This window comes from Kwoniella dendrophila, chromosome 1 (genome assembly GCF_036810415.1).
Source record: "Kwoniella dendrophila CBS 6074 chromosome 1, complete sequence".
Classification (NCBI taxonomy): domain Eukaryota; kingdom Fungi; phylum Basidiomycota; class Tremellomycetes; order Tremellales; family Cryptococcaceae; genus Kwoniella; species Kwoniella dendrophila.
Genome location: NC_089476.1, coordinates 2,570,774 through 2,597,982, shown reverse-complemented (window position 1 = coordinate 2,597,982; position 27,209 = coordinate 2,570,774). Strand labels below are relative to the sequence as shown.

General features: G+C 38.4%; 12 protein-coding genes across 12 annotated transcripts; 8 read left to right on the top strand and 4 right to left on the bottom strand.

The window, feature by feature from the left end:
* Positions 1-2,004: 2,004 nt before the first annotated feature.
* On the top strand, positions 2,005-2,961 carry L201_000926 (uncharacterized protein; the record flags this gene model as incomplete). The annotated part of the gene is made up of 4 exons (XM_066216721.1): positions 2,005-2,240; positions 2,308-2,413; positions 2,471-2,603; positions 2,693-2,961. 4 exons carry the CDS (start codon positions 2,005-2,007, stop codon positions 2,959-2,961), a joined length of 744 nt encoding a protein of 247 aa, XP_066072818.1.
* A 436-nt stretch (positions 2,962-3,397) lies between these two features.
* L201_000925 (uncharacterized protein) lies at positions 3,398-3,853 on the top strand (the record flags this gene model as incomplete). The annotated part of the gene is made up of 3 exons (XM_066216720.1): positions 3,398-3,466; positions 3,592-3,766; positions 3,840-3,853. 3 exons carry the CDS (start codon positions 3,398-3,400, stop codon positions 3,851-3,853), a joined length of 258 nt encoding a protein of 85 aa, XP_066072817.1.
* Positions 3,854-4,787: 934 nt separating this feature from the next.
* Positions 4,788-7,271, top strand: L201_000924 (uncharacterized protein; the record flags this gene model as incomplete). Its single annotated transcript, XM_066216719.1, has 6 exons — positions 4,788-4,823; positions 4,891-5,613; positions 5,691-5,844; positions 5,915-6,107; positions 6,159-6,180; positions 6,237-7,271. 6 exons carry the CDS (start codon positions 4,788-4,790, stop codon positions 7,269-7,271), a joined length of 2,163 nt encoding a protein of 720 aa, XP_066072816.1.
* A 234-nt stretch (positions 7,272-7,505) lies between these two features.
* On the bottom strand, positions 7,506-9,116 carry L201_000923 (uncharacterized protein; the record flags this gene model as incomplete). The annotated part of the gene is made up of 4 exons (XM_066216718.1): positions 7,506-7,809; positions 7,903-8,250; positions 8,568-8,949; positions 9,026-9,116. 4 exons carry the CDS (start codon positions 9,114-9,116, stop codon positions 7,506-7,508), a joined length of 1,125 nt encoding a protein of 374 aa, XP_066072815.1.
* A 1,305-nt stretch (positions 9,117-10,421) lies between these two features.
* Positions 10,422-12,287, bottom strand: L201_000922 (uncharacterized protein; the record flags this gene model as incomplete). Its single annotated transcript, XM_066216717.1, has 6 exons — positions 10,422-10,893; positions 10,961-11,198; positions 11,264-11,576; positions 11,651-11,959; positions 12,010-12,040; positions 12,103-12,287. 6 exons carry the CDS (start codon positions 12,285-12,287, stop codon positions 10,422-10,424), a joined length of 1,548 nt encoding a protein of 515 aa, XP_066072814.1.
* A 275-nt stretch (positions 12,288-12,562) lies between these two features.
* Positions 12,563-13,338, top strand: L201_000921 (uncharacterized protein; the record flags this gene model as incomplete). Its single annotated transcript, XM_066216716.1, has 4 exons — positions 12,563-12,727; positions 12,838-12,958; positions 13,043-13,103; positions 13,179-13,338. 4 exons carry the CDS (start codon positions 12,563-12,565, stop codon positions 13,336-13,338), a joined length of 507 nt encoding a protein of 168 aa, XP_066072813.1.
* Positions 13,339-13,975: 637 nt separating this feature from the next.
* On the top strand, positions 13,976-14,602 carry L201_000920 (uncharacterized protein; the record flags this gene model as incomplete). Its single annotated transcript, XM_066216715.1, has 2 exons — positions 13,976-14,338; positions 14,507-14,602. 2 exons carry the CDS (start codon positions 13,976-13,978, stop codon positions 14,600-14,602), a joined length of 459 nt encoding a protein of 152 aa, XP_066072812.1.
* A 231-nt stretch (positions 14,603-14,833) lies between these two features.
* L201_000919 (uncharacterized protein) lies at positions 14,834-16,734 on the bottom strand (the record flags this gene model as incomplete). The annotated part of the gene is made up of 8 exons (XM_066216714.1): positions 14,834-15,004; positions 15,118-15,181; positions 15,241-15,365; positions 15,445-15,870; positions 15,975-16,142; positions 16,222-16,379; positions 16,469-16,600; positions 16,701-16,734. The coding sequence occupies 8 exons, from the start codon at positions 16,732-16,734 to the stop codon at positions 14,834-14,836; spliced, it is 1,278 nt and encodes a 425-aa protein (XP_066072811.1).
* A 937-nt stretch (positions 16,735-17,671) lies between these two features.
* L201_000918 (uncharacterized protein) lies at positions 17,672-18,937 on the top strand (the record flags this gene model as incomplete). The annotated part of the gene is made up of 4 exons (XM_066216713.1): positions 17,672-17,920; positions 18,037-18,396; positions 18,508-18,630; positions 18,713-18,937. 4 exons carry the CDS (start codon positions 17,672-17,674, stop codon positions 18,935-18,937), a joined length of 957 nt encoding a protein of 318 aa, XP_066072810.1.
* Positions 18,938-20,326: 1,389 nt separating this feature from the next.
* Positions 20,327-23,011, top strand: L201_000917 (uncharacterized protein; the record flags this gene model as incomplete). Its single annotated transcript, XM_066216712.1, has 5 exons — positions 20,327-20,902; positions 21,004-22,339; positions 22,411-22,481; positions 22,547-22,643; positions 22,806-23,011. 5 exons carry the CDS (start codon positions 20,327-20,329, stop codon positions 23,009-23,011), a joined length of 2,286 nt encoding a protein of 761 aa, XP_066072809.1.
* A 542-nt stretch (positions 23,012-23,553) lies between these two features.
* L201_000916 (uncharacterized protein) lies at positions 23,554-24,566 on the top strand (the record flags this gene model as incomplete). Its single annotated transcript, XM_066216711.1, has 2 exons — positions 23,554-23,767; positions 23,893-24,566. 2 exons carry the CDS (start codon positions 23,554-23,556, stop codon positions 24,564-24,566), a joined length of 888 nt encoding a protein of 295 aa, XP_066072808.1.
* Positions 24,567-24,730: 164 nt separating this feature from the next.
* L201_000915 (uncharacterized protein) lies at positions 24,731-26,551 on the bottom strand (the record flags this gene model as incomplete). The annotated part of the gene is made up of 6 exons (XM_066216710.1): positions 24,731-25,060; positions 25,128-25,173; positions 25,269-25,665; positions 25,794-25,901; positions 25,985-26,132; positions 26,225-26,551. 6 exons carry the CDS (start codon positions 26,549-26,551, stop codon positions 24,731-24,733), a joined length of 1,356 nt encoding a protein of 451 aa, XP_066072807.1.
* Between the last annotated feature and the right edge of the window lie 658 nt (positions 26,552-27,209).

Here is a 27,209-nt window from a genome sequence, read left to right as displayed (position 1 = left end):
GACAACTGATCGTATCTCTTTATTCACACAAACAGTTATCTATACGACATCTCATATTCTGAAATTCCTTTAACAACCTTTTAATGTGTTTCAAATTTTCCTTGCGCTCAACTGAAGTACCAATTCTGACATACCCCTCTCATCTTCGACTTGATCTCCTTATACACTGATCTTGTTGTTTTATTTCTATGGATACAATAAAATGCTCTATGATACAAAGTTTGTTTGTTAAATGTTTGGTTGTAAAGATGATAGTACTGTTGAAGATGTTGGTATGCTTTGATGTGTGATATAGATATGTATAGAGAAATAATTTGGTTTACCATTAGATATACGAATTAGTGTGTTTCTAAGTAGGATCTTTCTTGCTCACTAATATTGTAAAGCTGACTGTCAACTCACAAGGTTAGTTTACAGTGCGATGAAAAGATCTTTTCAAGGTGAAGAAGGTGTGAGCGGTGTGATTGGACTCGGTTTTGGATAAGGTGTATCACCCGGTCTACCAAAGTTCACAGGTGATGAGGATGCTGAAATGCTTGTGTAAGTGGACATCCTGTGTCGCTGGTTGAGCTGAAATGTGATTCACAAATTTTAGTCAGATATATTGTTCAACAGAAATATAGTGTTAGACTAAAGGTTGAATGGTTGTACCTACTGATAGTTGAATGTTGGACTGAGTGTTGAAGTGGTAATAGTAGACTAGCAGTCACAGAGTGTGTTGTGTGTATGTTTGGTGGCGAGATATCAAAGTGAAGGTGAATGTGTGTAGAAGATAAAGGTTGATTGGTACGAGTTGATATATTGTGTAAGGTGATTATGAAGATGTTGTTCGCCTGTTGCTGGTGACGACAATTAATCGCGAAACAGTGAAGTATGTAGCTCTTTATATACCTTTTGAAAAAATGTTGAATATACTCGAAACCCCAAAATCAACATATTGAAGGTTACCAGAACGGGTACAGAAGGGAAGTTTCAAGACAGAATTTAAGAAGGACGTGCGAAAGGAAGCTCGTATCTCCTTTTCTTTTCGATCGTTTGTGATTCTTATCTCACCGGTAATCCGGGAGAATATCAGTGAATTTTGGTGAAAGAAGGTTAGAGAGTGACTAAAAGGATAAAGATTTGGCACAGTCAGGAGCAACAACTAAGTTAACAGTAAGTTCTGGTAAACGACTAAAATAGTAATAGAAGCTAGAACAATGCTAAGATCACTATAATCATTCGGATCATACCGGTGCCCCTAGTGGATGACGTATAACAAGAAGCATTATACATTGTATGTTGTGTGTATTCCTCTATCCTTTTGAGGGTGAAGTCCAACGTTTCAAGGTTCGTAAAAAGTTAGAGATTTCTAGTTATGAAACAGAATTTAGCATGACTACTATATGTAGTAAGCTTGTCTTCTGATCTTCTTGATGTGATTCCCATCAGCCTCATGTTGTCCTCAAGGTTAACCTTAAGGTAAGATACCTTGCTATTTGTCCCAGATACTTGATGACCCGCCCGAAAGATTGGCTAAAGGACCCCCCACTTCATCTCGTTTATCCTTGCCTGAAAGAAAGGGGTTGTAGCTTAGCCTGGACTAATGGATGGCACAAGAATATCAATATTTCAGTGCTTCCATTGGTTAGATTGTAGATATAGCGAGAATGACATAAGATAAATTTGATGATGAATGTGTTTCAAAGGACTACATGACGTCCATTTTATTACTTCAGCTTTGATGATGAAACTTGACCACCTTTTAATTGCTTCGTGCAACACCGAGTCAGCCTGATTTAAACATTTGATGCTAACACCGGAAGCGATTGCTATCATGCTCACCAAATAGATCAAGACCCTACCTCCACTTCTTTGCTCAGAAGCATTCCTCCCACCGAATGATTTTGTTTTGCTTCTCCAATGCTGCATCTGCCGTTGTGGTGAAGGAGTAAGTTAAAGAACGTCAAGCTTTCATCCGATATTCTAATTTGTAAATCACTGGTAGGAGATATTACTACCAAGATGTCCCGATTGGACTCTCTCATCACACCATCGCGATCGAGGTCTAGAGCATCAGCATCACCTTCACCTTCACCTTCAGTAGGATCACCATCTAAACAAAATGAGACTACACATCATAGAATGTTGAAGTTGGTTTTGGCAGAAGTGCGTAAAATCATCAAAACATGGGATGAGTTGGTTATTATAGATGGATTCAAAGCTTCAAAAGGATGCATTGACGAAGCCACTGAAATGGAGTATGTCAATCCGTTTCAAATGAATTCTCCTGGTATCCATGCTGATATATTTGATTTCCGTTATCAGTAATATTCTAGCTATTGATGAAAAACCTGAAAGACCAGAAATAACAGAGCACCTAAATTCGTGGTACAATCATCGTCAATCGCTTGAAAGTACACTCAAAAAATTGGTAAGTCTTTCTATCTACTTTACCTGTGATATCAGTTTATTGATGGATGAGATATAGGATAACAACCTATATAAACTATCTGCTTTGGCTGAACAAGCCGAAAAAATCCTATTTGGTGCTTACACAAGAGAAGGAAACGAATTCGTGTTTGTCGAGCCATTATGGTCAACTTGGACACTAGAGAAATTTGGTACGTTTACCATTTTACATTCCATCCTGTACCGTTTCGACCGGTAATCGGGATAATAGCTGAATATCTGTTATTGCTACTCTCCTTAGTCAACTCCCTCTCACCATTGATTTCACTTCATACTTTACATCTAGCAAGTTTGAATTCATTATCGCAAGCCATACTCGACCCAAATACGTCTTTCGACGATGCTAAACTCACTTTAGAAGCCTGGAGAGATATAGCTACAGGTGGTGAAAGATGGACAGGTGTTAGAGAATGGGAAGAATTGATTGATTTAGAATTATCTGCTGGGAAAGATGATTTAGACGATGAAGATGATATACCTTTCAAAGGTAAAAAGAAGAATAAACGATAATCCTGGAAGTAAAAATGGGCCGTGCGTTGATGTGTTGTGTGTATATGTGTGTAATATTTGGATTTATGGAGCTCAAAACCGATCAATACGGTACCTCTCCAAGGGATAGAGCAAAAGCAAGAAGTATCGACATGTCACATCAAAAGTGATGTCAATAACACGATGTAGGTGGCAAATGATCATCAAGAATAATACGAACAGCTTTTACATACATAGAAATTGAAGATTGACGAGAATGCTTCTAGACGACCATAGTACTCCTTTACTGATAATACCTATCTGTATCACCTCAGCTACCAATATTCCAACCCATCTCAACCCAGAGCGCTGTATCACATCGATATCTTCCAGCTCACTCTGAGCATCCCACAAATATCTTCATCAACCGTCAAACGGCAATATCTTGAATAGACCATCCTGAGGCCCCTCTTCGATAATGGGATGTACAAGCTCGAAAAGTTGCCATGATCCAGATTGTCCATTACCACGACATGGATTACACGCCGTGAGTGATCCATAATTTATCGAACTTATACACCTGAAAGACACCAGTATCATTCGGCTGCGCCAGTTTGTTCACTTGTCAATTTTCTATACTGACTGTTACGATTATTTTCTTGCAATATATAGAAAACCCATCCGCAACGTTCACTTTCTCTTAGCAAACCTCGCCATATAACATATTCTGCCAAAGCGCGCAGATCTTCCGAAAGTTCATCATCAAGCAAAGTACCTATGATACAGAGAGATTCGGTGGCTAAGATGAGAGATATGATAGCTTTTATGGGAGGTTGGCATGAGGACGGTGAGTCTTGCGTTCAATCTAATACACCTGGCGAACGCTCTTCAAGTCGAAGCTGATAGTTGACCTGTCGTAGAGACTCGAAGGTGATGGTGTCGAAAATTGTTGGCGATATGATTCTGGTTTTCACACTTCAATTGTCACACCATTCGAGAGTCCTGTTGTATGGTATATAGATGATTTTGATCGTTGTAATCCATTATGCAGTACGAATCTTATGCCTATATCTCAACGCTGCATCGCGCATCTAGCAGTCCTTTTCTGTTCGAGAAACTGGACACATGCATAGATACTACTCGAGCTCAAACAGGATCCGTTGCCGTTGCTATGAAGTTTGACCACAACGAGATGCTCGGATGTATTTGTTTACCGAATGTCATGAAGTGTAACTATTTCGTGTTTGTTTTACTGATTCTATCAACACCACTTCATTGCTTAGCAAATCACTGTATATACCTCACTACTCGATGATTTATGCTTAGATTACAGTATACATATCAGTCTATCTATACCTCAGAGAATCCAATTTATGAATCCAGAATCAACCGATTATCTAAAGAAACAATGACAATCATCTGATTAACCACTGTCGGTTAAACGTTGTTCCATCCTTTCCACCTACAGCTAGAGCCAGGTTCCGACCCATACACATTATCACAGTATACACCAGTATATAGATATAAGCTGATAAGAAGTTTGGACCATTGAACTTTGGGTTGCTTCGCTATGGGCGCTTCTGACGAGTAAGTTTAATCAAAACAAATTAATTGCCAAAGGACCCCTTCAACCACCCCCTTTCCATATAGTGTTCCAAGTATGTCACATATATATGTGCTACCTCATCATCACCGTGAAAGATAGAGATACATGTTCGTTCTGACATGCACGAGCATCATACCAATGTACAAAGAATACTTGTGCTGCTTCCTTATCTATTCTTATATGTTGGATATGAACGGATAGTTATGCTAATCATGACTATCACTTCCTGTTCTTCTACCCTCCTCGAATTAACTCATTGATTATGACACCTAGATCATTCTTACCTCAGATAGTGGGGGTGAGTTGACAACCATTCCAATATATGAGCATCTATTTGAGCTAAGCTGATGGTATCTTTCATATAGCTTTTCTACGCACATTTCGATGCGACTCTTGGTCCAGTGGTATTACATCAAGTACCAGAGAACCTGATTACATCTAGAGCGACGACATACGATTCAGATACAAGGTCGAGATCAAGATCAAAATCACGTTCAAGATCAAGAGCAAGATCAAGAGCGCCTGCACAACCATTTTCATCTACCACTACATCTAATACTACAACGAGTTATTCGACATCAACTTCTTCAGTTGGAATTACACATAGAGGTAGACAATTATCACCACCTTCATCTCCTACATCAACATTTTCAGGTAGATCAGGTAGATCTTCCGTATCACATACACCACCATATAACAACAACAACCATTACCATCATTCAAATAACAGTAATAGAAATGATATGACAATATTGAATTTTGGTTTAGTTTCAGAATATGTTATACCTAAAAAATCATTACATGGTAGATTAGTTACTTTATTAACTCAAGGTTTATCAACTAATTCAACAAATTATCATAATAATGGTAGAAGACAGAATAGAGATGATATATTGATTAATGATGAAGGAAATAATAAAGTTGAATATAGAATAATGGGTTTTCCAAATGTTATAATTGGTGAATCAGGTAGATATAAAAGAAATGAATACATGTGGAATTTATGTTTCGTTTTTCATTCTTCTTCTTCTTTAGAAGCTTTTGAACCTGTTGTAAGGAAATGTGCTAGAATATTGAGGAGTGCTGAAGTGAGTCATTCCCCTTATCGACACCGAAAACTCCTAAACTCTTTGTGAATGGTGCTTACCACGTAATATGACAACAGGAGGACTCATCGTATCTCTCAGCTCCACGTCCAGAACATACACCGTTGACGTCCGTTTTAGAACAGCTGTTCGAAGATCTAAATTCATATTCTGAAACTTCAATACCTCTGGATGGCTTCAACTCGCTTGACCTGAAACTGTTCCCCTTCTATCGTAAGCTGTGTTTCCACATCAGCTCAATTCACATGGAGGTATGCTGATAGTGTATCAAATTCCCTACTAGCTAATCCCCCTGGCTGTGAAGATTGGCATGTACCGATTGCATTGGTAGATCTGAACGCACTGAAGGATGACAACTGGGATATAACGGCTGCCCGAGTATCGCAGTATATAGATGGTATAAATCATGTTAAGAAGATTGCAGAACTAGCAGATGCGGATGAAGCACTAACGAGGGAGACGCTGAAACACATGTTGTAAGTCTAGCTATATCAGTATAAGAATTAAATGAGCTGACATATCGATAGATATTATCAGGTCGTAATGATGGTGAGCTAGCGGGAGTCCCAAACATTTCATAATTCAGCTGATAAACCTTCTTGTAGATCGATGTATTCCAATATTCCAACATGTACACCCTGAAACCTGCAATATCTCGACTCGGCGCTGATGAAACAGTCATAACGGAATGTCCGCCATATATCACCAGACCAGGATTCCCTCATCCAGAATGGCCAGTACTTCTTCGATTGTATAGTAAATTGACACCTGGAGTAACGATTCATGAATGGATAGAGGCCCACGAGGTATTGTCACTTGGTATAGATCCCAGAAGATTTGTGTCGTTTGGTATCATCAAAGGTTTTTTGAGAAGAGTACATCGATGGCCAAAGATGGTGGAAAGGACATCGACGCCCCTGATACCATTACCTGTGGATCATAGACGAAGAGTAGGATTCGACGAATCGACAAGATTAGGGTCAACAACTACTCTGAATACCAAAGGTGATAATCGATCGCATGGTGGAGATTCTAATTTATCACGACCAGGATATGCAGCTGGTGAAAGTACTTTTACTTTACGTTCGGTAGGATCAAATAATTCTTTGGGTGTATCACCTACATTTAGACACATGGCTACGCCACCTTCAATAGCTGGTAAATCACCTAATAGACGTAATTTGGCATATCCTTCATCACTTCATCAAATACATCACGATAGACCACATTCATCTTCAACTGGTCAATTACCAAGATCTCAAGCATCAGCTTCAGCGTCTAACATGTCTGCATCTGTAGCTGAATCACATCCTTCGACATCATCAAGGAGAGCAGTAGGTGGAGGTTCAGTTTCTGGATATTCTGGTACACATGGAACTGATAGGTATGGTCAACAAGGTGGTGGTGGGAATAGTGGAATTAGATTTGGATTAAATGCAAGACAAAGGGAAGAAGCCGCAGCTATAAAAGCTGTAGAAGAAATGGAAGAAGATTTAATTGCTTATCTAGATGGTACACATCATTCAGATGAAATTCAAGTTAGATTCAATATGAGTTGGAGTAAATTGGAAAGTATTTTAGGTTTAGATGGTGTGAAAGGTGGAATGGGGAAAAAGGGGGTCACTTTAGTTTACAAATAAACGATCTTCTGCGGAAAGGGCTCAGCAAAAATCATTCCCGTGGTGGAATATCAACGCAAGTATAATGTATTCCGATCTTTGATCATACATCTTCATCTATATAGTCTATAACCAATGTATGTATGTATTTCTATCAACATTGTCTTTTTTTGTTATCTGCACTTTTATATCACCGGCTAATTGTAACAACAACATCAATTTCCTTCTTACCTTATTCTCTCTCACAAAAGCAAACTACCTGGTAACATATTTATCAATATCTTTCCAACCTAATTTATTTTCGTTTTTCCATTCATCTAAAATTTCTTCGTAAACTAACCACCACCAAGAATGTACATGATCGTAGTTCGTTAAACTTTCTTGTTCACGTGTATTGTGGACTGCTTCGATTAAATTTTGAGGTAACGGTCTTCTGTCTTTTTTGGTAAGATCAAATTCGGTGGCATTTGATGCTGTTATTGGTGTAGGAGGTAATTGCGTTGAAGTCGATCTGAATGGTGACAATGATTCTGGTCTATGATCCCATGGTTTATCCAGGCTATGAAGATAGATTATCAGAGTAAATATCGAAATTCATCTACTATTTCGAACGCCAAGCGATAAATGTTTCATATATATATGATAAACTCACATATAATGTATTAATCTAACTTGATCATCTTTCCACATTTGTTTATGTACAGCTCTTTGAGTTTTCAATGCATTACACCACCAAGGTAAAGGTTTCCAATTACCTTTAAAAACTTCAGTTATAACATCTTGATCAGCAAATTTTGATTTTAAAATTGTTGGTGAATTATTTAAATGATATATTAATTTATCTAATAAATTTTTGGATGGATGAAATATAACTAATCCAGAGTTTAATAGGTGTGATGTTCTTTTGTTGTTCTCTGAATTTGGTGTATTGTCTGGTATAGGCGGTTCATTCAATGAGGTATAAGGATTTTGTAGATTTAACTGACAATTTGCTGGTATCCTAAAACAGACAAACAAGATGACGCAGAGTTAGCTTTTGATTCCTCATATCATGAATAAACCCTCAATCAGATTCCCGTATCGCAATATCCTTTTAAATGTTATTAGGGTTTCCATATAATATTCTCCATAATTATATGTACAATCCACTTCCTTGGAAATAAACATTCTACCCTGTAAATGATATCCAAAGGATAGATGATTTGATGGTGAATAACCCTTTCCCTTCCTTTACACATACTAGTCTGTATATCTTACTCTCCGATCAAACCATGTACCTTTCTTCCAATATACGAGTAAAAGGTGAAGTTGACTTACCAATCTTCAGGATAATGAGCCAATTTGAAAGGGTTACAAACACAAGCAGGACTAGCAGCTATCCAATCTCTTGAAGGCAATTCTAAATCAAATAATTCATCCATATCTCTCAAGAAAATCATATCTGAATCAATCAAGATAATTCTTTCAAATTGAGTCAGACCAAAAACTTGGATTTTACTCCATGCATCATTAAATCTTAAGAATTTAGGATCAAATCCACTGTGTTGTTGTGAAGATGGTGTTAAATGTTCAACTTCAACGATCTCAATCCCAAATCCATTTATAATTTCTCTAGAATAGGTATCTAATCCTGGTGTAGTCATTACTACTAATGGGTATGATGATACTGATGTCAAAGTTCTTTGTAGTGTCAACAAACCTAAACCATGCGTAAAGTGTCAGAAGACATGATTAGCGACAACTCTTGTACTTTACCAATAGAATACATAACTCACCAGCTATATACTGAGGATTGGTTATCAATGTGACCCATGCTTTTCGACCTCCCGAGAGATTGTTGATAGTTGAAGATGCTTCGATTGTCATCTTGATCAAGACGGATACCTGTTGTCGACAAATAAGCTGAAATAACAGAGACAAACGTTGCAATCAATGAAGAAGTATAGAAAATGCATCTTTCTTATATGACAAGCCAGATCCTTAACGGTATTTTTTTGGCCAATTCATTTAGAAATTTAGCTACAGACCAAGGTGATTTACGTTAAACCTCATCTTCGGAAAAGATGGCCTTAAATGCCGTACCGCGATCGCGTCATCAAACTGTCGATCGTTTACTTTGTAGTACGTTGTTGCAAACGTTCCTTTTAGAGCATTTTCTGGTTTTATATAGCTAACGTAGTGATACAGACTACTGCCAATTCATAACCGTAAATACCAAGTGTGTTTCCAAGAGAAATGTGTTAACAACGTCTATTGGCCTATAGAACCACCAGAAGCCTTCAAGTCATGACTACAACGGGATTCACATTTATGTCCCCTAGTAACAATATTATACCTTCTGGACGCCCAGGAAAATTGTCCTTTCGTGACACCTGTAGACCTCTGCAGTGATCTCATATAACGGAGGTACGCTGTATCACGATCTTGGGTTTCGCCGTTCTCATAATCGTTGATCTTCCTCTAGTCCTTCTCATGTCTGGCTCTGAAATGAATATTGCTCAAACGACTGTTGACCACTGTACTGATTTCTTTGGGTGAATCACTATCTTCAGGTATCAAAGTACCGTCAAGTCTACTAGTAGTAAAATGTGGCTCTTTTAAGGTGAATTATGGAACAATCGTTTATGAAGAATAGCTTATAAACGTCTAAACAGTTCGAGGCTTATTATATATATACTCTGTAAACGATGAAGCGAAGCAGCGAAGTCTTGATAATTGAATCGGCGATATGTAATTATCGAAAGGTTGCACTAAGATGACGACTTTGAGAAATTTTACTCCTATATGTTTATTGCGCATTACGAGATCACTGAAAGAATGAGAGCGAAAGCTTTTTAATTCGCCCATACTTGCCTGAGAAAACCATGAAGTCATTTTTATGTATGTTATAAATTCTTATTGCATAGTAGGTTATCTATGAAGAGCTGAGAAAAAGGTTTGCTGCTAAGCAAAGATACACTATTCGTGATATCAGTAAGAAAGTTGGACGCCCATCTTGGGGTGTAAACGATCCAAGTCATACGAGTAAAGCCTATCGTCAAGTTATGCAATACGCTTCAGTAAGTAATATCGATGATGACATTCTGAGAAGATCATGCCAAGTCGTCATGAGTCGTTATGCGAATGCAAGCGAGGTCGATCCATTCTATGATTATACTCCGACTGTATGTATCACTGGTTCTCCACTCCGAGTGATTTACATGATTCCCTAATACCACCCAAACTTTCTTTTGCACCAGTACGTATGAATAAACCTTGTAGACTAGCCATACTTATAGTTCTACCACTTTTATTTTCATCTTCTATAATTTGTTTGACTTGATTACCTAGTAATTCAACTTCTTCATCCGTCAAGGGTATTTCACCTTCTCTAAGAATTCTACCTTTTTGTTCTTGTTCTTGTTGTACACTATTTGGTGCGATTACACTTGTGTTGTTACCGTAGAATTTGACGAATAATCTCTTAGCTTGTTCACCTTTAGCATCATCTAAAAGTTCATGTATATCTACTCTTCCTGGTCTGATCAATGCCGGGTCTAACTTTTCATAATGATTCGTTGTCATGAATATTATTCTTTCCTCTGATGATGCTACTCCATCTAACGCATTTAAAAGACCAGAGAACGTGACTGATGATTTGTATCTATAAAGGAGAATTACTTTAACACGATTTTCAAGATTATGTATATAGAATAGCCAAGATCACTTACCCATCTTCACTTGTCTGTACTCTTCTACTAAATGCTGAATCCACATCTTCAAGTAATATGAAACTCCTCTCGGGAACCAAGCCTAATAGATGATTTAATTTATCATCCGTTAAACCCCTTTCAGCAAGATTTAATAAACAGATATTATAATGTAATGATCCAGCTAAAGCCTGAATGAAGGATGTTTTGCCTGATCCAGGTGGTCCGTGTAAAAGATAACCTCTTCTATATGGAATACCTTATAATTTCATATACCATCAGCCTGAAATTCGTGAATTACTAAGCGATACTGAGCTGACTTACCTCTTTCAGCATACCATTTACCTCTACCTAAGAAACTCCTTAAATCACCCTCAATCTTCTCTGATACACCTTCAGCTAATACTACACTTCCCATCTCTCTCCTACTTCGAGGTTTTCCAAATGGTCTCCATTCTACTCCCCATGCTGTATATACCACTGTTTTACCTTCCGTTGAGGCTTCTGCTAGGGCTCTAGCTTCTGTCAAAAGGGATGAAAATAGATGTCTATACGCAGATAATGTTGTAAGTGTGAGAGTCTCCCATGGTGATCCGGAGTGCAAATCCATCAATTTAGCGTCTCTTTCTCGTTTCACCTAATTGCAGACAGACAAACTCAGTATGTGACCTTTTATAAGCAGAATTCACTGAGAAGGGATTGTAGACTCACTTGGAACCATGTCCCCTGATATTTGAAATAATGTGTACCGGGACCAGGAACCAAATTGAATACAGCTTCAGAGCTACCATTCTCATGTTGTTTGTAACTTGTCTCAACAGCTAACTCATGACTTCTAAATCCTAAAGGTCTTTTACCTTTTCCAGGTTGATTAGCAGATTGAGCAGCCATCCATTCTAAAAACCAAGGATATGATCTATCTTTTGAAGGTATTTCCAATGATACAAGCATTCTTCGTTGAGCAAAAGTCGTTCCTAACGTTACTGATCTTCTCAATACGGTCAAGACCACTCCAACACCCTATACGAAGTGTAAGTACTTCATCTGCAAGTAGTTTTAGCTTTACCCACCATTAATCCAGCACCAGCAGAGAAGTACGGGCTACAACGGAAGTACGTCAGTATACAGTATATATCAACTGTAATATATCCTCCTCTACTCACTTGTCAGACATGATTTTCGAAATAAAGGATTCCTTGTCGGCCGATGGACCTGGGACTGGCGGTGTTGTGCCATCGTGCAGTTGACCGGGTAAATCTGTAGGAATGGGCTGAGTAGTTGAAGGTCCAGCATCGGACGATGATGAGCTAGTCGCCTGTTGATTTGTGCGAGGCTTAAACATGTTCATCTTGACGACAGCTGGTTCGCGCTCAAGCAGAAGAAGGAATGTAACTAAAAAAAGTTAGAAAATCCCATGTCATTTTACCTGTAGATTGCCGTTGACTGTCAGGTTGTAGCGGCGAGATTTCTAGGTCACGTAATTTACGTAATATATCATCAATCGGAGCTGCACGCTACAAATGTTGGGAAAGAAGCCGAAAGATAAAGATCAATCTGATTATTCTGATCTCCCTAATATTCCTCAATCTTGTATTTGATCAGCTAACATCACCAAGTAACATCATGTCGACCTCCTCTTCAGAAGCCTCAGGCTCATCATCAAAGACTTACAATGCACCACTCAATATACCAGCTGGAAATAGCCCAATCACACCTGATGCTGGACCTGTAAATCCCGATGAGAAATTAAGTGGAGATGCAGCTTCAGATATGAAAAAAGCTTTAGGAGTAAGTACCTGCTTTCGTACATCGAAACCCTCAATTATATATACTCTACCTATCTCAGAAGGATACGTATGTAATCGAATCGAAAACTTACCGTTACATGTTCATTGTAGCGTATAAAACCTATAGAAGATTTCGAGAATATCGGAAAGATACCGTGTGCAAGAAATAGTTTGTTATATGGTATAGCTGGAGGAACAGGATTGGGTGCTGTTAGGTTTTTAGGATCAAGGAGTGAGTAATAGCACTAATCCCTATGATTCTTTTTATCATTAACAACCGTGTAGCTGCATTACTGACGATTATACCTTCGTGTAGAACCTTGGGTAGCGGCAAATTGGGCAGTAGGAAGTTTCATCTTAATTTCAGCTTTCCAGTGGTAAGTACAAGTACAAATCAATACATCGGTGGATGATGGATCCTAGCTGAGATGATAGTCTTTATTAACAATCAGGGAAATGTGCAATCGAGCTAGACGTAAGGAACTTGCTCAAATGAGAGCTATAACGGAGAGATATCCACATAGACATATATCCAAGTTGAAACAAGCAGGATCAGACTGGGTACCACCACCATCGTCGACTACAGGAGATAATGGAGGTAATCCCTCGTAGTCACCAAAATCGCATTTTAGGATCATAGCATAGATTAACAAAATGTATCACAGACGATATGGATAATCATCACTCATTGCTTTTTGTTCAGTAATCACATATCAAGTAGTCGATAAGCTGCGTTCCCTGTCGGATTCGATGCTGATCAATCACAACATAGCTAAGCTGATCAAGAGACGGTACAAGAGAGATCGGTGTCGGTGCATTTGAGGCTATTATCGAAGGTACAACATGCTATACTGGTTTCCGAGCAACCGATCAAAAGGGCGCAAGCTGAATCATGTTTGAAGCGATAATTTGATGGGGAAATTTCCGGTACGCAGCATCACCGTTACTTTCTCAACAATATCCTTTCTGGATCTATCTTTCCGTTTCCTTTTGAATCATTGTTGTCTGTCTACATATTTCTTACATATCTCCTAGGTTGCTTTACAGTTTTATCCAGCCGTGATCAACTTAGTATTCTTCTAACACTTTATAGCAGGTGAGCAAAATGATTACAAAATTGATCATGTAATTATCGCCCAATACGATAACTATGATTGAGCTGACAAGAGTTGACCTCCTTTGATGTAACAACATATTGCTCAGGTCGAATTCTTCAAGACTGAAGAGCTCATATTTACGATTGATTAAGATGAAACGTCATTCTTCACCTATGAATTCTGACGAATACCAGTCAGGACCGTCAACTCCAATTACGAGGTTAGAATACCAAAATGAGTCCAATGTTGATATCAAGCCTGATTTGAATCAAGGCATCAGTAAACCAACTCCGAAGAAAGCCAGGAAATCAAACACTGGAATCCCTAAAACACCTAAGAAGGCAATTAAGCAAGATATAGGTTCACCCTCACCTATTAAAAACGAACACGGTAAATCCCCCAGTAACAGTAACAACAATAATAGACCTTGGACACCAGATAAGAAAGAGAGATTTTTGGAGAAGATCTTTGGATTAGGTATAAAAGCTTGCAATGTTGATGAAATATGCCAAGAGGTAAGTAAGCAAGGTTTGACATCGTTATGTCTGATATCGTTCAAATTTTCTATCCCCTTGCCGAATAGTATGTAGTTTGTTCTCTTTTATAAACTAGACTTTCAAGTAGGATATGTGACCATCAATTACAAGCTGACGTTATCTTTGTGGGCTCCGATTGATTTACAGTTTGATTTAACAAAATTACAATTCAAGAATGCTACACAATCGGGTAGAAAAGGTAATATCAGAGACAAGGCTTGTAAAGCTATAAGAGGAGATTAGCTGTAGTTGAAAAACGAGGTAAACAGAAACACTCATTCCTTCATCATGAAGCGACAGTAGCATTTGCTTTGAGACGATAAAAATTATAATTTGTATTACATCCAGAACCCACCAAAAGTACGAAACACTCTTGATCATATGTATACATCATTGATCTATCTCCTTATGTCATGTAAATAATTGCCAATATCTAAACCTCAAGTTGAAGATAACTAGACATACGCGACTAAATTAAGCACTTGCAGTAACTTTGTTTTCACCTTTGAATCTACCATAGAACAAATCCTCAACCAATAGTTTACTACCTTTTGCGGCTTTAACCATAGCACCTGGTACTTGCCATGTACCAACAAGAGGGAATGTTAAAGTTCCTGCACCTTTCTCAGCACCCATTGGAATTATCTGAATAATATAACGAGAATAGAAGTATAAGTCAGTTTACGAAGCTCGTAAATCACCAAATAGAGATTTCAAATTTAGACGCGGAATGAGGTTTGTTCTCATGAATCACTCACCATAGCTGCTAAAGCAGGTCTAGCGTATTTTTTAGGAGCTTTGCCTTTAGCTTCATTGGCGATACTATAAAAACAACAGTGTCAGTAAATGAGTTTCACAATGTTCTCTACCTACTAACTCACTTAATTGCACATCCTTTAGCGTCTTGATCAGCCCCCATAGCGGTTTTCCAACCTGGTGTTGAACAGCAATCACCGATAGCGTAGTAGTTCTTGTTTAAGACTGAATTAGGAGCATCTGATTTTACCTATGAAGATCACGATCAATTAGCTTACCAGTCTCCTGCCAGCGTAGGATAGGACTGAAGACTTTGATAGAGGACTTACCCTAAGGTACTCATCAACATTAACTAAACCAGCATTGATAGCACTTTTATCAGTTTGTTCAATCAAAGATACATTTGGTTTATTCCCAACTGAAATAAAGACGTAATCTGCTTTAAGGGTTTTACCAGATTTCAGATTTAATGTTTTTAAACCATTTTGTAAACCGAAAGACCCAGTCCATTGATCAGCCGATTCTGATTCTGGGTTGTTTGATGATGGAATTATAACTTTGTCTGAAGTAATCAAATCGATATTCATTTCTTTCAATAACTTTTCTAAGGTAATTGATAATTTAGGTAATGTTGGTGGACTTGAGTATGAGTGAGCTTTTCCACTAGGATTTGGTGCATCTGCTGTTGGATGTAATACATGATCTGATGAATGCACAATGGTTATTTTCTTTTCTGGGTAACTTGATCGTATTTCCTATATCCCAGGAGAATATGAATCACGATCAGCTAAAAAAAAGCTTGTTTTTGCGGAATGTCCGATTCAAAAAATGGTATCGTCGATCATAATAATGCACTTACACCTGCAATTTCTAAGCCTACTGCGCCACCACCAATGACAACGATATCGTTAGCTTGTTTGATTTCACCTTGGGTTTTAACCAGAGTATCTTCCCATTGTTGTTTTGTTGAATCAGCTGATGGTCTCATTGGAGTAGGTTGTTGTGCACCAGTAGCCAAAATACATTTCTAATAGGGGTGAAACCATAATCAGTCGTCATGTTCATTACTGTTCTTAGTGGAATCTGATGCATTCTAGTTTACTTACAAAGAAAGGTACTTCATTTGAACCTTCGAAAGGTTTTTCCAGAATGAGTGAGCTTTCCTTAAGTTCTACTACTCTATTAGGTACTATGAGTTTGTGAATTGATCCGAATGGGAAAACGTTTTCTTGTGTTAAAGGTACAGTGACTTTCTTTTCCCATCCTATAGAGAACGAAAATTCCGTATATCAATGTCTGTCATTGAGAGGAAGGAAGATATTATTCTTTTCGTTTACGACCAACTACACTGACCTGGAACAACTGAGGCTCTGAGTGAGGCAATTGGCCAGAAAGCATAATCTAAAGCATCGACAAGCAAGATTCTATGTGATGCTGGTAAGTTTGGTGCCAAGTAATTAGCAAGACTTTGACCTGAATGTGAAGCTATGAATTTATCGACAACAATTTGTCAGCATATGTCCTCTCCTTACGTGGTTATCAGTGTATTAGAAGTGAAGATGAGATGCAGATCAGAGTAACATACCTCCGATGATAACGATGTTTTGTTGATCTGACATGATGTGAATATGGTGTCTTGTTTCGTGAAAACAGATGATCAAACAATATTAAGAGCTTGTAAACGTGATATTGATCGGTTTGATATGGTTCACTTATATATGACAAAAATACTGACGAATGACTAATGATTGATGAATCAAACGGAACGACAAATATGAAGAGAGCTCGAAAATGGTCCAGTAATCAATTTCAAATGTGGTCAGGTCTTATGTCTGCTTACAATAGATTTCAATCGAAAATGGGTGATAAGAGTTATGCCGTAAGTAAGAAGTGTTGGTATATGTGGAAAGCCATTATTATCCCGATGGAAAAGGAGGCAAAATCATACAATGGTATTCTTTCCCAGATTTTCAGATTTTCCTCTTCCAGCAGATGCGAGCATGCATTGATGATCTTGTTTGTTTTTTTTTTCCATCGGTCCGAGGTGCATGGGACGTTTGTAATCAGCCAAGAAATACACTCATAATTGTGATCACTTTGATATCCTGTTGTCTTGTTTATTTGTGTCGATCACACTTCTCATTTCCCTGATGAACGGGTTTGAAGTAGTTTCGATTGTTCACATGCATGACCGAGCTATATTTTCAGTATTTCCGCCGGAACAGTGACAATGCGGAACTTAAACTTGCTAGCTTACCTCATCCAAAATAAGTTTGCATGGCATACACATGGGATATACATCATGCTTATCTAGGATTTTTAGCCGAGTTTTCCGGACCACAGGTCTTTAGCTTGTTCACGATGATGTGCTAATTTGTCGAGTCAATCATGAGATAAGAGATGCATGATCTAGTATATGACTCAACACGGCAACAATAGTTTTATACATTTGATGAGCTGCATATCATCACTCTTCCTGTAAACAACTTCAATCCTGAATTCATTCAAACCTTTTTTTGTTTTGAATTCTCGTGTATCTGAAATCGGTATATCGAAATGGGTAACAAAACACTTCAATTTCACCTTTTAAATGCTTTCGTAGTAGAATCAAATCGGTATAGTGGTAATCAAGCTGCTGTGGTCTTGTTTGAAGATCAATCAGATGAAAGATCAAAAGATGATAACTGGTTAACATTGACTGCAAGAGATTTCAACTATTCGGAAACCGCTTATCTAGTACCTTTATCTGCTAGTGATGATGGCAAACAGGGTGAATGGGGTTTAAGATGGTTCACGCCTGAAGTAGTAAGTTCCATTGTTCCGTCGTCATCAGCAAGTACATATCATCCGCTATGTGCACAAAAGCATTGACATGTGTAATGCTCTGTGTTACAGTATCATTACTGATTGGTTTTGTATAGGAAATCAATTTATGCGGACATGCAACATTAGCTTCATCCGAAGTTTTATTCTCTCTCAATCCATTGTTGGAAACAGCCAAATATCACACAAAAAGTGGTATTCTAACCGCAAAAAGGGATGGAAATGACAAAGTTGAAATTTCATTACCTGGGTTAAGTAAAGAAGTATTATCGAATTTGGTTAAAGAAGATATTGATCAAAGTGAAACTAAAGGTCTAGCAAGAGCATTTGATATAGATAATGTAGAAAGTTCGATTCTGGGTTATTCAGAGATTGATTTCAGTGGAATCAAATGCTTGGTCGTTCAATTGAATGATAATGTTAAAGTGGATGATATAAAGGTTGATATCAAAGCATTAGTAAGTCATAACAAAACCCAAACCAAGAAGAAAAGCCATTAAATGATTGAGCGATGAATTATCTCCGAATCACCGTGATTGTGCTAACTACCATAGTATTTTGATACTCAGGTCGAGATTACAGGATCGGCAGTTGTAACTCAAGTTGATAAAGCAAAATCAATAGAAACGAAACAATTACATATCAATTCAAGAGTTTTCGGTCCTGCTTTTGGTATTGAAGAAGATCCTGTCGTATGTTTTCCCTCGACTCTTACCTCAATTTCTGCAGGATGGATGATTTTGCTGGATTACTGATTTTTATCCCTCTCCTTAGACCGGTTCTTCTCACGCTCATTTGACAGGATATTATCTTAATTCAGCTGGGACGAAACATATCCCCAGGGAACTACTTGAACAAGTTGGCTCCCCAAAGGAGTTGGTTGTGATCGGTCATCAAAGATCAAAGAGAGGTGGTGAATTGATATGTAGGTGGAATGACGATGGAAATATCAGAATTACAGGTAAAGCTTTCGAATTTGGTAGAGGTACTTTGAATTGAGTACTAGTACCTTACCTCACGTAAGTTGTCTATCAATGGCGATAGGTTCTACATAGACTAGACTAGAATCAAAGTAACTTGCATGATGCATAAATCACGCAAAAAAAGGATTGCAACTTGTAAGCGAGGATAACCCTCGCCTGTATAGATAGCAGTATCCTTACATATACTGGCGCAGAATAGTAGTCGACTATCATAGCGCCCTGATGCTGAAACGATAATGTGTATCATTGATGAACTACAGCAAACTCACTTCTTTTCATATATCAGTACTGAACCTTTCAGACCCTCGCCTTGATCATAAATTATCTGAGAACCGCATTGCACCCTGCATACTTCCAAAGATCTGCATTGATGATCACCGTCTTATCAGTGTTCAGCTGCTTACTACTTACTATACTGAGCATGTTCTCGGAGAAACCGGGTACCGGCGGCATCAACCGCTTCTCCGCGCTTGTTTCTATTTCCATTTCCATATTTTAAGGGTTTGAGTTAACATGCATGTAAACGTAATATTTACCCTCTGGAAAAAAGTATGATGACAATTAAAGAAGGATCTGATTGTTACCTCTCGGGTACTCATTTCATCAATATCAATAATAATGATTATTCCATTTTCTAACAATGATATTGTAAGATTTTGCAAGATGAGTGTACCATAATCAACCGACAGCTATCAATCACCACACAACTGCTACTCGGCAGACAAAGAGAAGGATTAGAATACGCAAATTTTGACTAGGCTTAGTGAATCGATCGTCTGAAGTACAGTGTTCCTCTCTCTATACACCTTCAATGTCTGGATTTTTGGATTGATATGTGTCAACCCCAACCTTTGACTTTACTATATGGTACTGTTAGCCTAAAATAATCACATCTATACGTTGGAATAATTCCGAATTACCAGTAAAATCAGTAATTCTAGCTCTTTCGTATTGTACCAAAAACAGTAAAAAAAAACGAATGATTGCGGTAAATCGGGATCACATCATCAGCAATTTACCAGCATTAGTAACAGCATTAGCGTTACAAGCAACGTTTTCTTCCATCAGTTTTACCAGTGCGCCAATTCACATAATCTTTATTCGCCAATCAATATTTGGACGATCAAATATCAGGCTTCAGTCAAATACATTGGGGTTGCGTATTGTTCTATTCGTTTAACCCCGAGGGGTAATCTTCAAAGTTTTGTTAATCATATTATTGAAACCTTTTTACCAATCCAGCTTTATCTCTCTTCCTTTGATATATCTTTCAGCTTTGACATTAGTATTGACACCGTTTCAACTTCTTCTCGGCCAATTAGAAGTCAGCTTTGACGCCTATCGCACATCTAGGTTGCTTAGTTGATATTGAAGAGAAGACAGAGAAAGGTGGTAATAATACAAGATGCAACAATATATGCCCTCAACTACACCCATGGGTAGTCCACATTTCGCTCATAATGATCCGTGGGCTCATGCTTTGATATGTTGTGATCAAGATCATGGTGCTTCAAGTTCAATGAATCAACTTGATTCACATTATAACCATGGTCGCGTTCAACTTCAGGCCCATTCAAACCAATATAATCACTCTCACTCCACTCAAAACCAAAATCAAGCTCAAGAGATATATGATCATACCCCACCCAATAATGGATTCTCAACAGCTACTTCAACTCCGGTCAGTCTCGGTCAACCTACAAATCAAAGTCAACATCAACCAGGAAGGTGTATAGAATGTTCAGCTGAATGTCCCTTAGAAGCATATTGCTGTGGTGGTGATTATTGTTGTGATGGTTCACACTCATGTGATAAATCGGAAGATTGTTCAACGTGTGAAAAGCCAAACGTTGAACCCTGTCAAGAAGAACATGCTTTCCATCCAACCCACAAATGTGATGATCCTACTCATGATCATGGGATGAAGAGCTTAGAAGAATGGGCAGATACCAAAGAAGGTTGTCATGCAATTCAACAACTTGTGAGTAATCTACCGCCACCATCATCACACCTTCCTTTGTATTCCTTTTCCATACCTACTCAAGGTATATATAATCCAGCTGACTAATACACCACATTCAGCTCGAATGTTGCAATCAACCTGATTGTAACATACCTGCTTGTCCAACTGATAGCGAGGTTGTACATCCGCCGCCGCCTGACCCGCTAGCGGCCCTCTTTGGATCTTTGAGTGCTCAGCCTGTTGAACCCGTTATGACTGCGGGTCCTGGGCCTGATACAAGCATTGAGGGTATGACCCATACTTGTCATTGGGGCAACTGTCATCTTATCTTCAAGTCTATGCCTGATCTTCTGGCTCACGTCGCAGCGGATCATCTTAGTGCTTGGGGAATAGGCAGTGGACCTAAATCAACTGATCCTGCTCAACCCATGCCTACGGTACCGCCACCTCAAATGCCCATTTCATCAAATCACACGTCAAATTTCATGTCAACTCCGCCATTAAATCTGACAAATACAGGTACTATGCCTGTTAATTCTGCTTTCCCGACACCTCAAGCAACTGAGACAGATCAACTATTATCGTGTCTTTGGGATGACTGTTTCCCAATAGCAGATCTACCGACATCTATAGGGGAGTCTTTCCCTCAAAATAACTCTGCTTTATCTCACATTCAACATATCCCTCATACTCATTCTCATCAAGCCCATGGTCCAGCACATGAACATACAACTGCTAATGGTGAACCATTCAGTCCAGGAACAATGCTTCGACATGTTCTTGAGGAACATTTGGGTGTTCCCGGATCGATTATTGGGTGGCCTAATGATCCCTCTCAACAGGGGACTCAACAAGCTTACGATAAGAATCACCATCACCATCATATTGATCCTCATCATCTAGCTCATCATCATGATCATCCTCACAATCACAATCATAATCATCTTCATCAGAATCATGTTCATGGTCACACTCATAATCATAATCACAATCATCAATCTCATCCATTTCCAACACCACCTTCAACGGTCAATACACAATTATCAACTTCACCTGCATCTGTTCCATCAAATTCATACTCTGTTGCAAACAACAATGGTAATTCTAATTCTATCAACACTAACAGCAACAACAACACCAAATTGAGTGGAAATGCAAGTGGAAATCCGTTAATTTGTTTATGGCCAGGATGTCCACTTGATCACGTTTTCCCTGATTCTGCAAGTTTAATGGATCATTTATCTGAAGTTCATATACCAAAAGGTAAAGATTCCTATACATGTCATTGGGACAACTGTGGTGACGGTCAAGGCAGAACTTTCAAATCAAGACAAAAGGTTCTAAGACATTTACAATCTCATACAGGTCACAAACCCTTTGTTTGTGGTGTTTGTGATCAAGCTTTTTCGGAAGCTGCTCCTTTATCGGCTCATATGAGAAGACATGCTCAACAAAGTGAGCTATTATCGCTCGTCCTCCTTTGCACTGAGAGCTGACATGCTGACGTGTAAATCCTTTTTCGATAGAACCGTTCAAATGCGAATATCCAGGCTGCGGAAAAACTTTCGCTGTGTCTTCTTCTCTGACTATTCATATGGTAAGTTCTGCTTCAGAACATAATATGTGGCATTACTATCAAACTAACTTGGTTTCCTTTGTTAGCGTACTCATAATGGTGAAAAACCTTACATTTGCCCTCATTGCGGTCGAGGCTTTGTTGAAGCTTCGAATTTGACCAAACATGTAAGTCATACCACCGGTTGACCACGATGAGCTGAATTGCGCTGATCATTCCTTCCTCGTTGCTTCTATAGATACGAACCCGTGAGTGACTTCTTCTGCGTTGATCAAGCGCCTTTAATATCACGGATAGGTGGCTAAATTGAGTGGAAATAAGCTGACAGTCTTTTTAATCTGATAGATACCGGTGAAAGACCTTTCTCATGTGCTCATCCAGGATGCGGTAAGAAATTCTCTAGACCGGATCAGCTCAAAAGACATATGCTTGTACATGATAAACCTGCTGGACCGAGTGGTCATGCTAGAAGAAGATCTTCCGCTCAAACCGAAAAGACCAACAATAGTAATACCTCAAGTACCAGTACCGATACCAAGACAAGTATGTAAAGTCGAAAACGAGAGATATCGACGACCGAGCAACAACGAGGCAGTATAGGATGTCTAGTAATCGATAAGAGCGATATTGAGAACGTTACACATGCAAAACGAGAGAACATTTGTAAATTTTAGTCGATAAACTGTCTTTTGGTAGTTTAAGGTAATGCACAATAATCAATTTTATAGGGTGTCAACTTATACGTGATCTCAGCCCATACAAGCGCATATGTATAAACTAGGTGTATGTCCGAGTCCTGTCTGCCTTGATTGTACCGTGTAAAATACATACAGTCATACAGACATGCCAGAATGATTGTGCATGAAATACTAGGCAAAAACGCCACTTCCGTTGAGCGAATGATCGCAGATGACCTGCTATGACGTTATGCTAATTCGCGATAGGTATAAATAAATCACTTATACGGTGTAGCTGTAACAAGAATGCGCACTTTGCAACCGTACTATCGTTACACTTTGGTAAAAACTACATGATCATCCATACAACGTTCACAGTTAATCAATCTGCTCGTCTTTTAGAAAAAAGGATCAGGATGTACTCAACAACCAAACAACCAGAAACAGAAGTAATCTTTCCTTCATGGCATTTTGATCATTGGAGAGCTGTTGATGATAGAGTAAGAGGAGGATCAAGTATTTCACATCTTGATAAAGTACAACTAGATCACAGCGATGAGGATGTATATGAGGATTTAGAGAAAGGTGAAAAAAGTCATAGAATCGCTGCTAGATTCTGGGGAAATTTAGGTGAGTATCCAATTCATCCGACCTCGTGTATTCATTTTCCGTTAAAAATTAATACCTTACTGCTTTACCGAATGATGATGAGATCAAATACTCTATACTGACTTGTGTTGAATTGACACGTACAGATATAGATACACTTGGAGGAGCAGGCTTCGCTTCACAATCATATAGATATGGACCATCACCTCTAAAATTATCTAAAATTGATTTTGATGGTATATTGATTAAATATCAATTAGATTTTAATAAAACAAAAGATGATAATAATATCAGTTCAGAAGCGGAAGCAGAATCAACTAAACCTAAAAGATTCACATTTGTTTTAAAAACCACACCAACATCTCATATACCTAAACATCCAAAAATTCCAAATAAACCTAGAGAAGCTCAATTAACTTATGAAGTTCAATTTGATTTACCTCATCAAACTTCTTCAGTCTCTTCAACATCTTCTTCGGAAGCTTCATTTAAATGGCAAGATTTCAGAGCTGTATATAGAGGTAAAACTATACCTGAAGGTGATGAAAAATGGGTACCATTAGATACTAATTTGATTTATGAATTATCTTTAATGTGTAGATCTGATTTCGGTAAACAGAAAGGTGACTTTGGTGTTATCATTAATTCGATTGAAGCTATAAAGAAGAAGCAAACTCCTACAGGAAATGGCTTTTGGGACAGCATCACTACAATGTGGAGCAATCTCAGAGATTGGGTTACCAATTTGTTCAATTGGAGTAGCAGTGGAAAGATTAAATTAGATGACGTTGGAGATGAAGAAAAGAGATTAATCGCTTAAAGTACATACAGTAGATTAGGGATACATCTCTAGTAAAATCAACAAATATAGCAGATATCCCGTGTACAGATATATAAGTAGACATGTATAATAATTGATACAGTAAATACAATTACAGAATCGAAATCAAATTGCAATGTTCCTATCAAGCCAATCTATCTAATCTAAGCATTATTTCCCGTAAAATTCATTTGGATTAACAATTCAGCTAATCCATTATCAATATCATTACCACCGTATTGTCTGTAAAAATCAATCAACAAACAAGCATTTACTTTTTCACCTTTTAAGTATTTATCTAATAACCATTTCATCATTCTTGAATTTATACCTTCTATGCCTAATCCCCAAGAGGGAAAACCGAAACCTTTAGCTATGATAGTTGGTAGAGATAATGGGAAATATGATGCTGAGAGGAATGATAGAGTGAAAGTCGGATCTGATATTATAGAGGAGGTAGGTTGACGCACAGCTGGGAGAAGATGATTCGTGATCTGGAGATATCGTGAGTCAACTTGTTAATATTGTGATCTATATTTACAGTATGAAATGTCTACCCACTGTATCAAACTTTTCTGGGATTTCGAGAAATGTATGAACACGATACCTGTAGAAGAAGAAATGAACAAGGTTCGACCATCTTCAGCTCTAAGATCCATTGTCGTGCTTTTGGTTTCAATAGTCTGGCTTCACTCCACTTACCAATCTTGTGTTCTGAATTTGGTTCCTGCACAATCCCAATCAAACCCTTCTTTCCTCGAATCCGGCCAAATGAAAGGATGTATTCCAAACCCTTCTTTCCATTGCCCGTTCCTTATTTGTTCTTCTTCATGACCTTTATCAAATTTATTGATTCTAGTTAGTAATAAACCTTTACCTCTAACTTCCCCTATTTTAGGTATTCTTTCTTCTAAAAACCATTTATTCAAGAAAGGTTTAAAAGATTGATACAGTGTAAAGGAAAATTTCGGATGCCATGGTGGTGTTTCTTGTTTGATTGATAATATTATAAATTCACTTGGATGCTCCTCTAAAAACTTATGTATAACTTCTAGTAATTTACTCATTGATGATCGCTGTGATCGTGGTCCGTGGTACACTAACAACGAATGATAGAGTAGAGAAGTCAATATACCGATCCCATAATCACCAACGATATGATTAATCTCATTGCGTCTAGCACTTTTTAATAATGAACTTGAACTGAGGAATATCACCAGTACTCACTCAACAGTTCATCGCCTACTACCCTTAACCTAACATCGAGAAACCTTATACCATCCAATAATTGCTGTTCTATAGTTGTAGCAGGCTGTTGACATTGAGATATTGGATCTGAGCAATTATGCAGTTGATTATTATCAGTCACCGCGAGCATCACAACGTCCAGTCACGCCAGACCATGCGCTCGTACTCACACCCATACAAAGAACACGATTCATGCGTTCCAGGTAAAGTGATTGCACCCAATGGTGTATCATCAAGTATATGTGAAAGGAAATTTGCTGTATCGGGTTTCTGGTATATGATTACTGAGTCTTCTATCAGTCCATCTGGATGGATTGTCTACATTTGTACGCATAATCCTGATCAGTTCTTTTCCTAATATGCGTGTACTGCGGTTGAGAATTCTTTTCATCTGAAAATGCAAAACATACATATATTCGATAAGCAGAGAACCCTTGTCCTCCTTCTACTTTCAACGGTTTCCAGCCTCGACTCTTCAATCTTCTACTAGGTTGTATTCTAAATGTGATTTCATAAAGTTGCTTTTCATCGTTCTCCGCATGAAAAGTGATCTTTAACGTATTATCTTCATTCAGTTGCGAATCCAATTGAAGGGTATGACGATGATTTCCTACTGACCGGATTTTCACCGTTAAATCGAAATTTTCGCTTGTATTCGTTCGGACTTTTGCAATCGAGTCGCGTGTAGGACGGGTTTGTATGTTTCTGATAGATAAATTAGGTGCCAATATGATCATTCTCGCTTCGGCTGGTTCATAAAGAGTGATGGTATCTCAAGATAGATAGATGATGGTTCAACTTTGTTATACGATCTCAGGATGCCAAGACATTTTATGCTTGCTGCGGAGTGGACTACGCCGAAACATTAAGATGATGATGCTTAATCCATTCCCGAAAACAAGTCGGATCACGGACTACAATGGTAATCTCACTCAAGTCGTAGAATAAGCAGTCTACTTCACCTTGCTCTGCCCAATTAGTTTCAAACTTGGGTTGAACATCGTGCATAAATAACAAAAACTACAGCACTCGGGATTCCCAAGTGGTCCCCCACCATGGTACTAATCGAGCGATAGGTAGCTTGAGCTGCGCCGAACGGACGAGAGGCGGCGTTTTCTACCTTCTATGGCCGTAGATGAAAGCTTGACCTTTTTAGCGGATATAGCAGATTCCAGTAAAACGCGAAAGAATGCGACAATCAGCTCTTTACTTTGTGTGTCATTTTCAACAGTTGTGATATGCAATACGAGCAGAAACCTTAATCATTACTCGATCAAGATGAACGGCAGAACCGCCGGAAGAACCGTTAGCTCTACACAAAGAAGCCCCATTGATCTCTTGAGATCCCCAACTGATCCCCACAACATCTATAGAATCCTCCACAAGCCCTCGTGG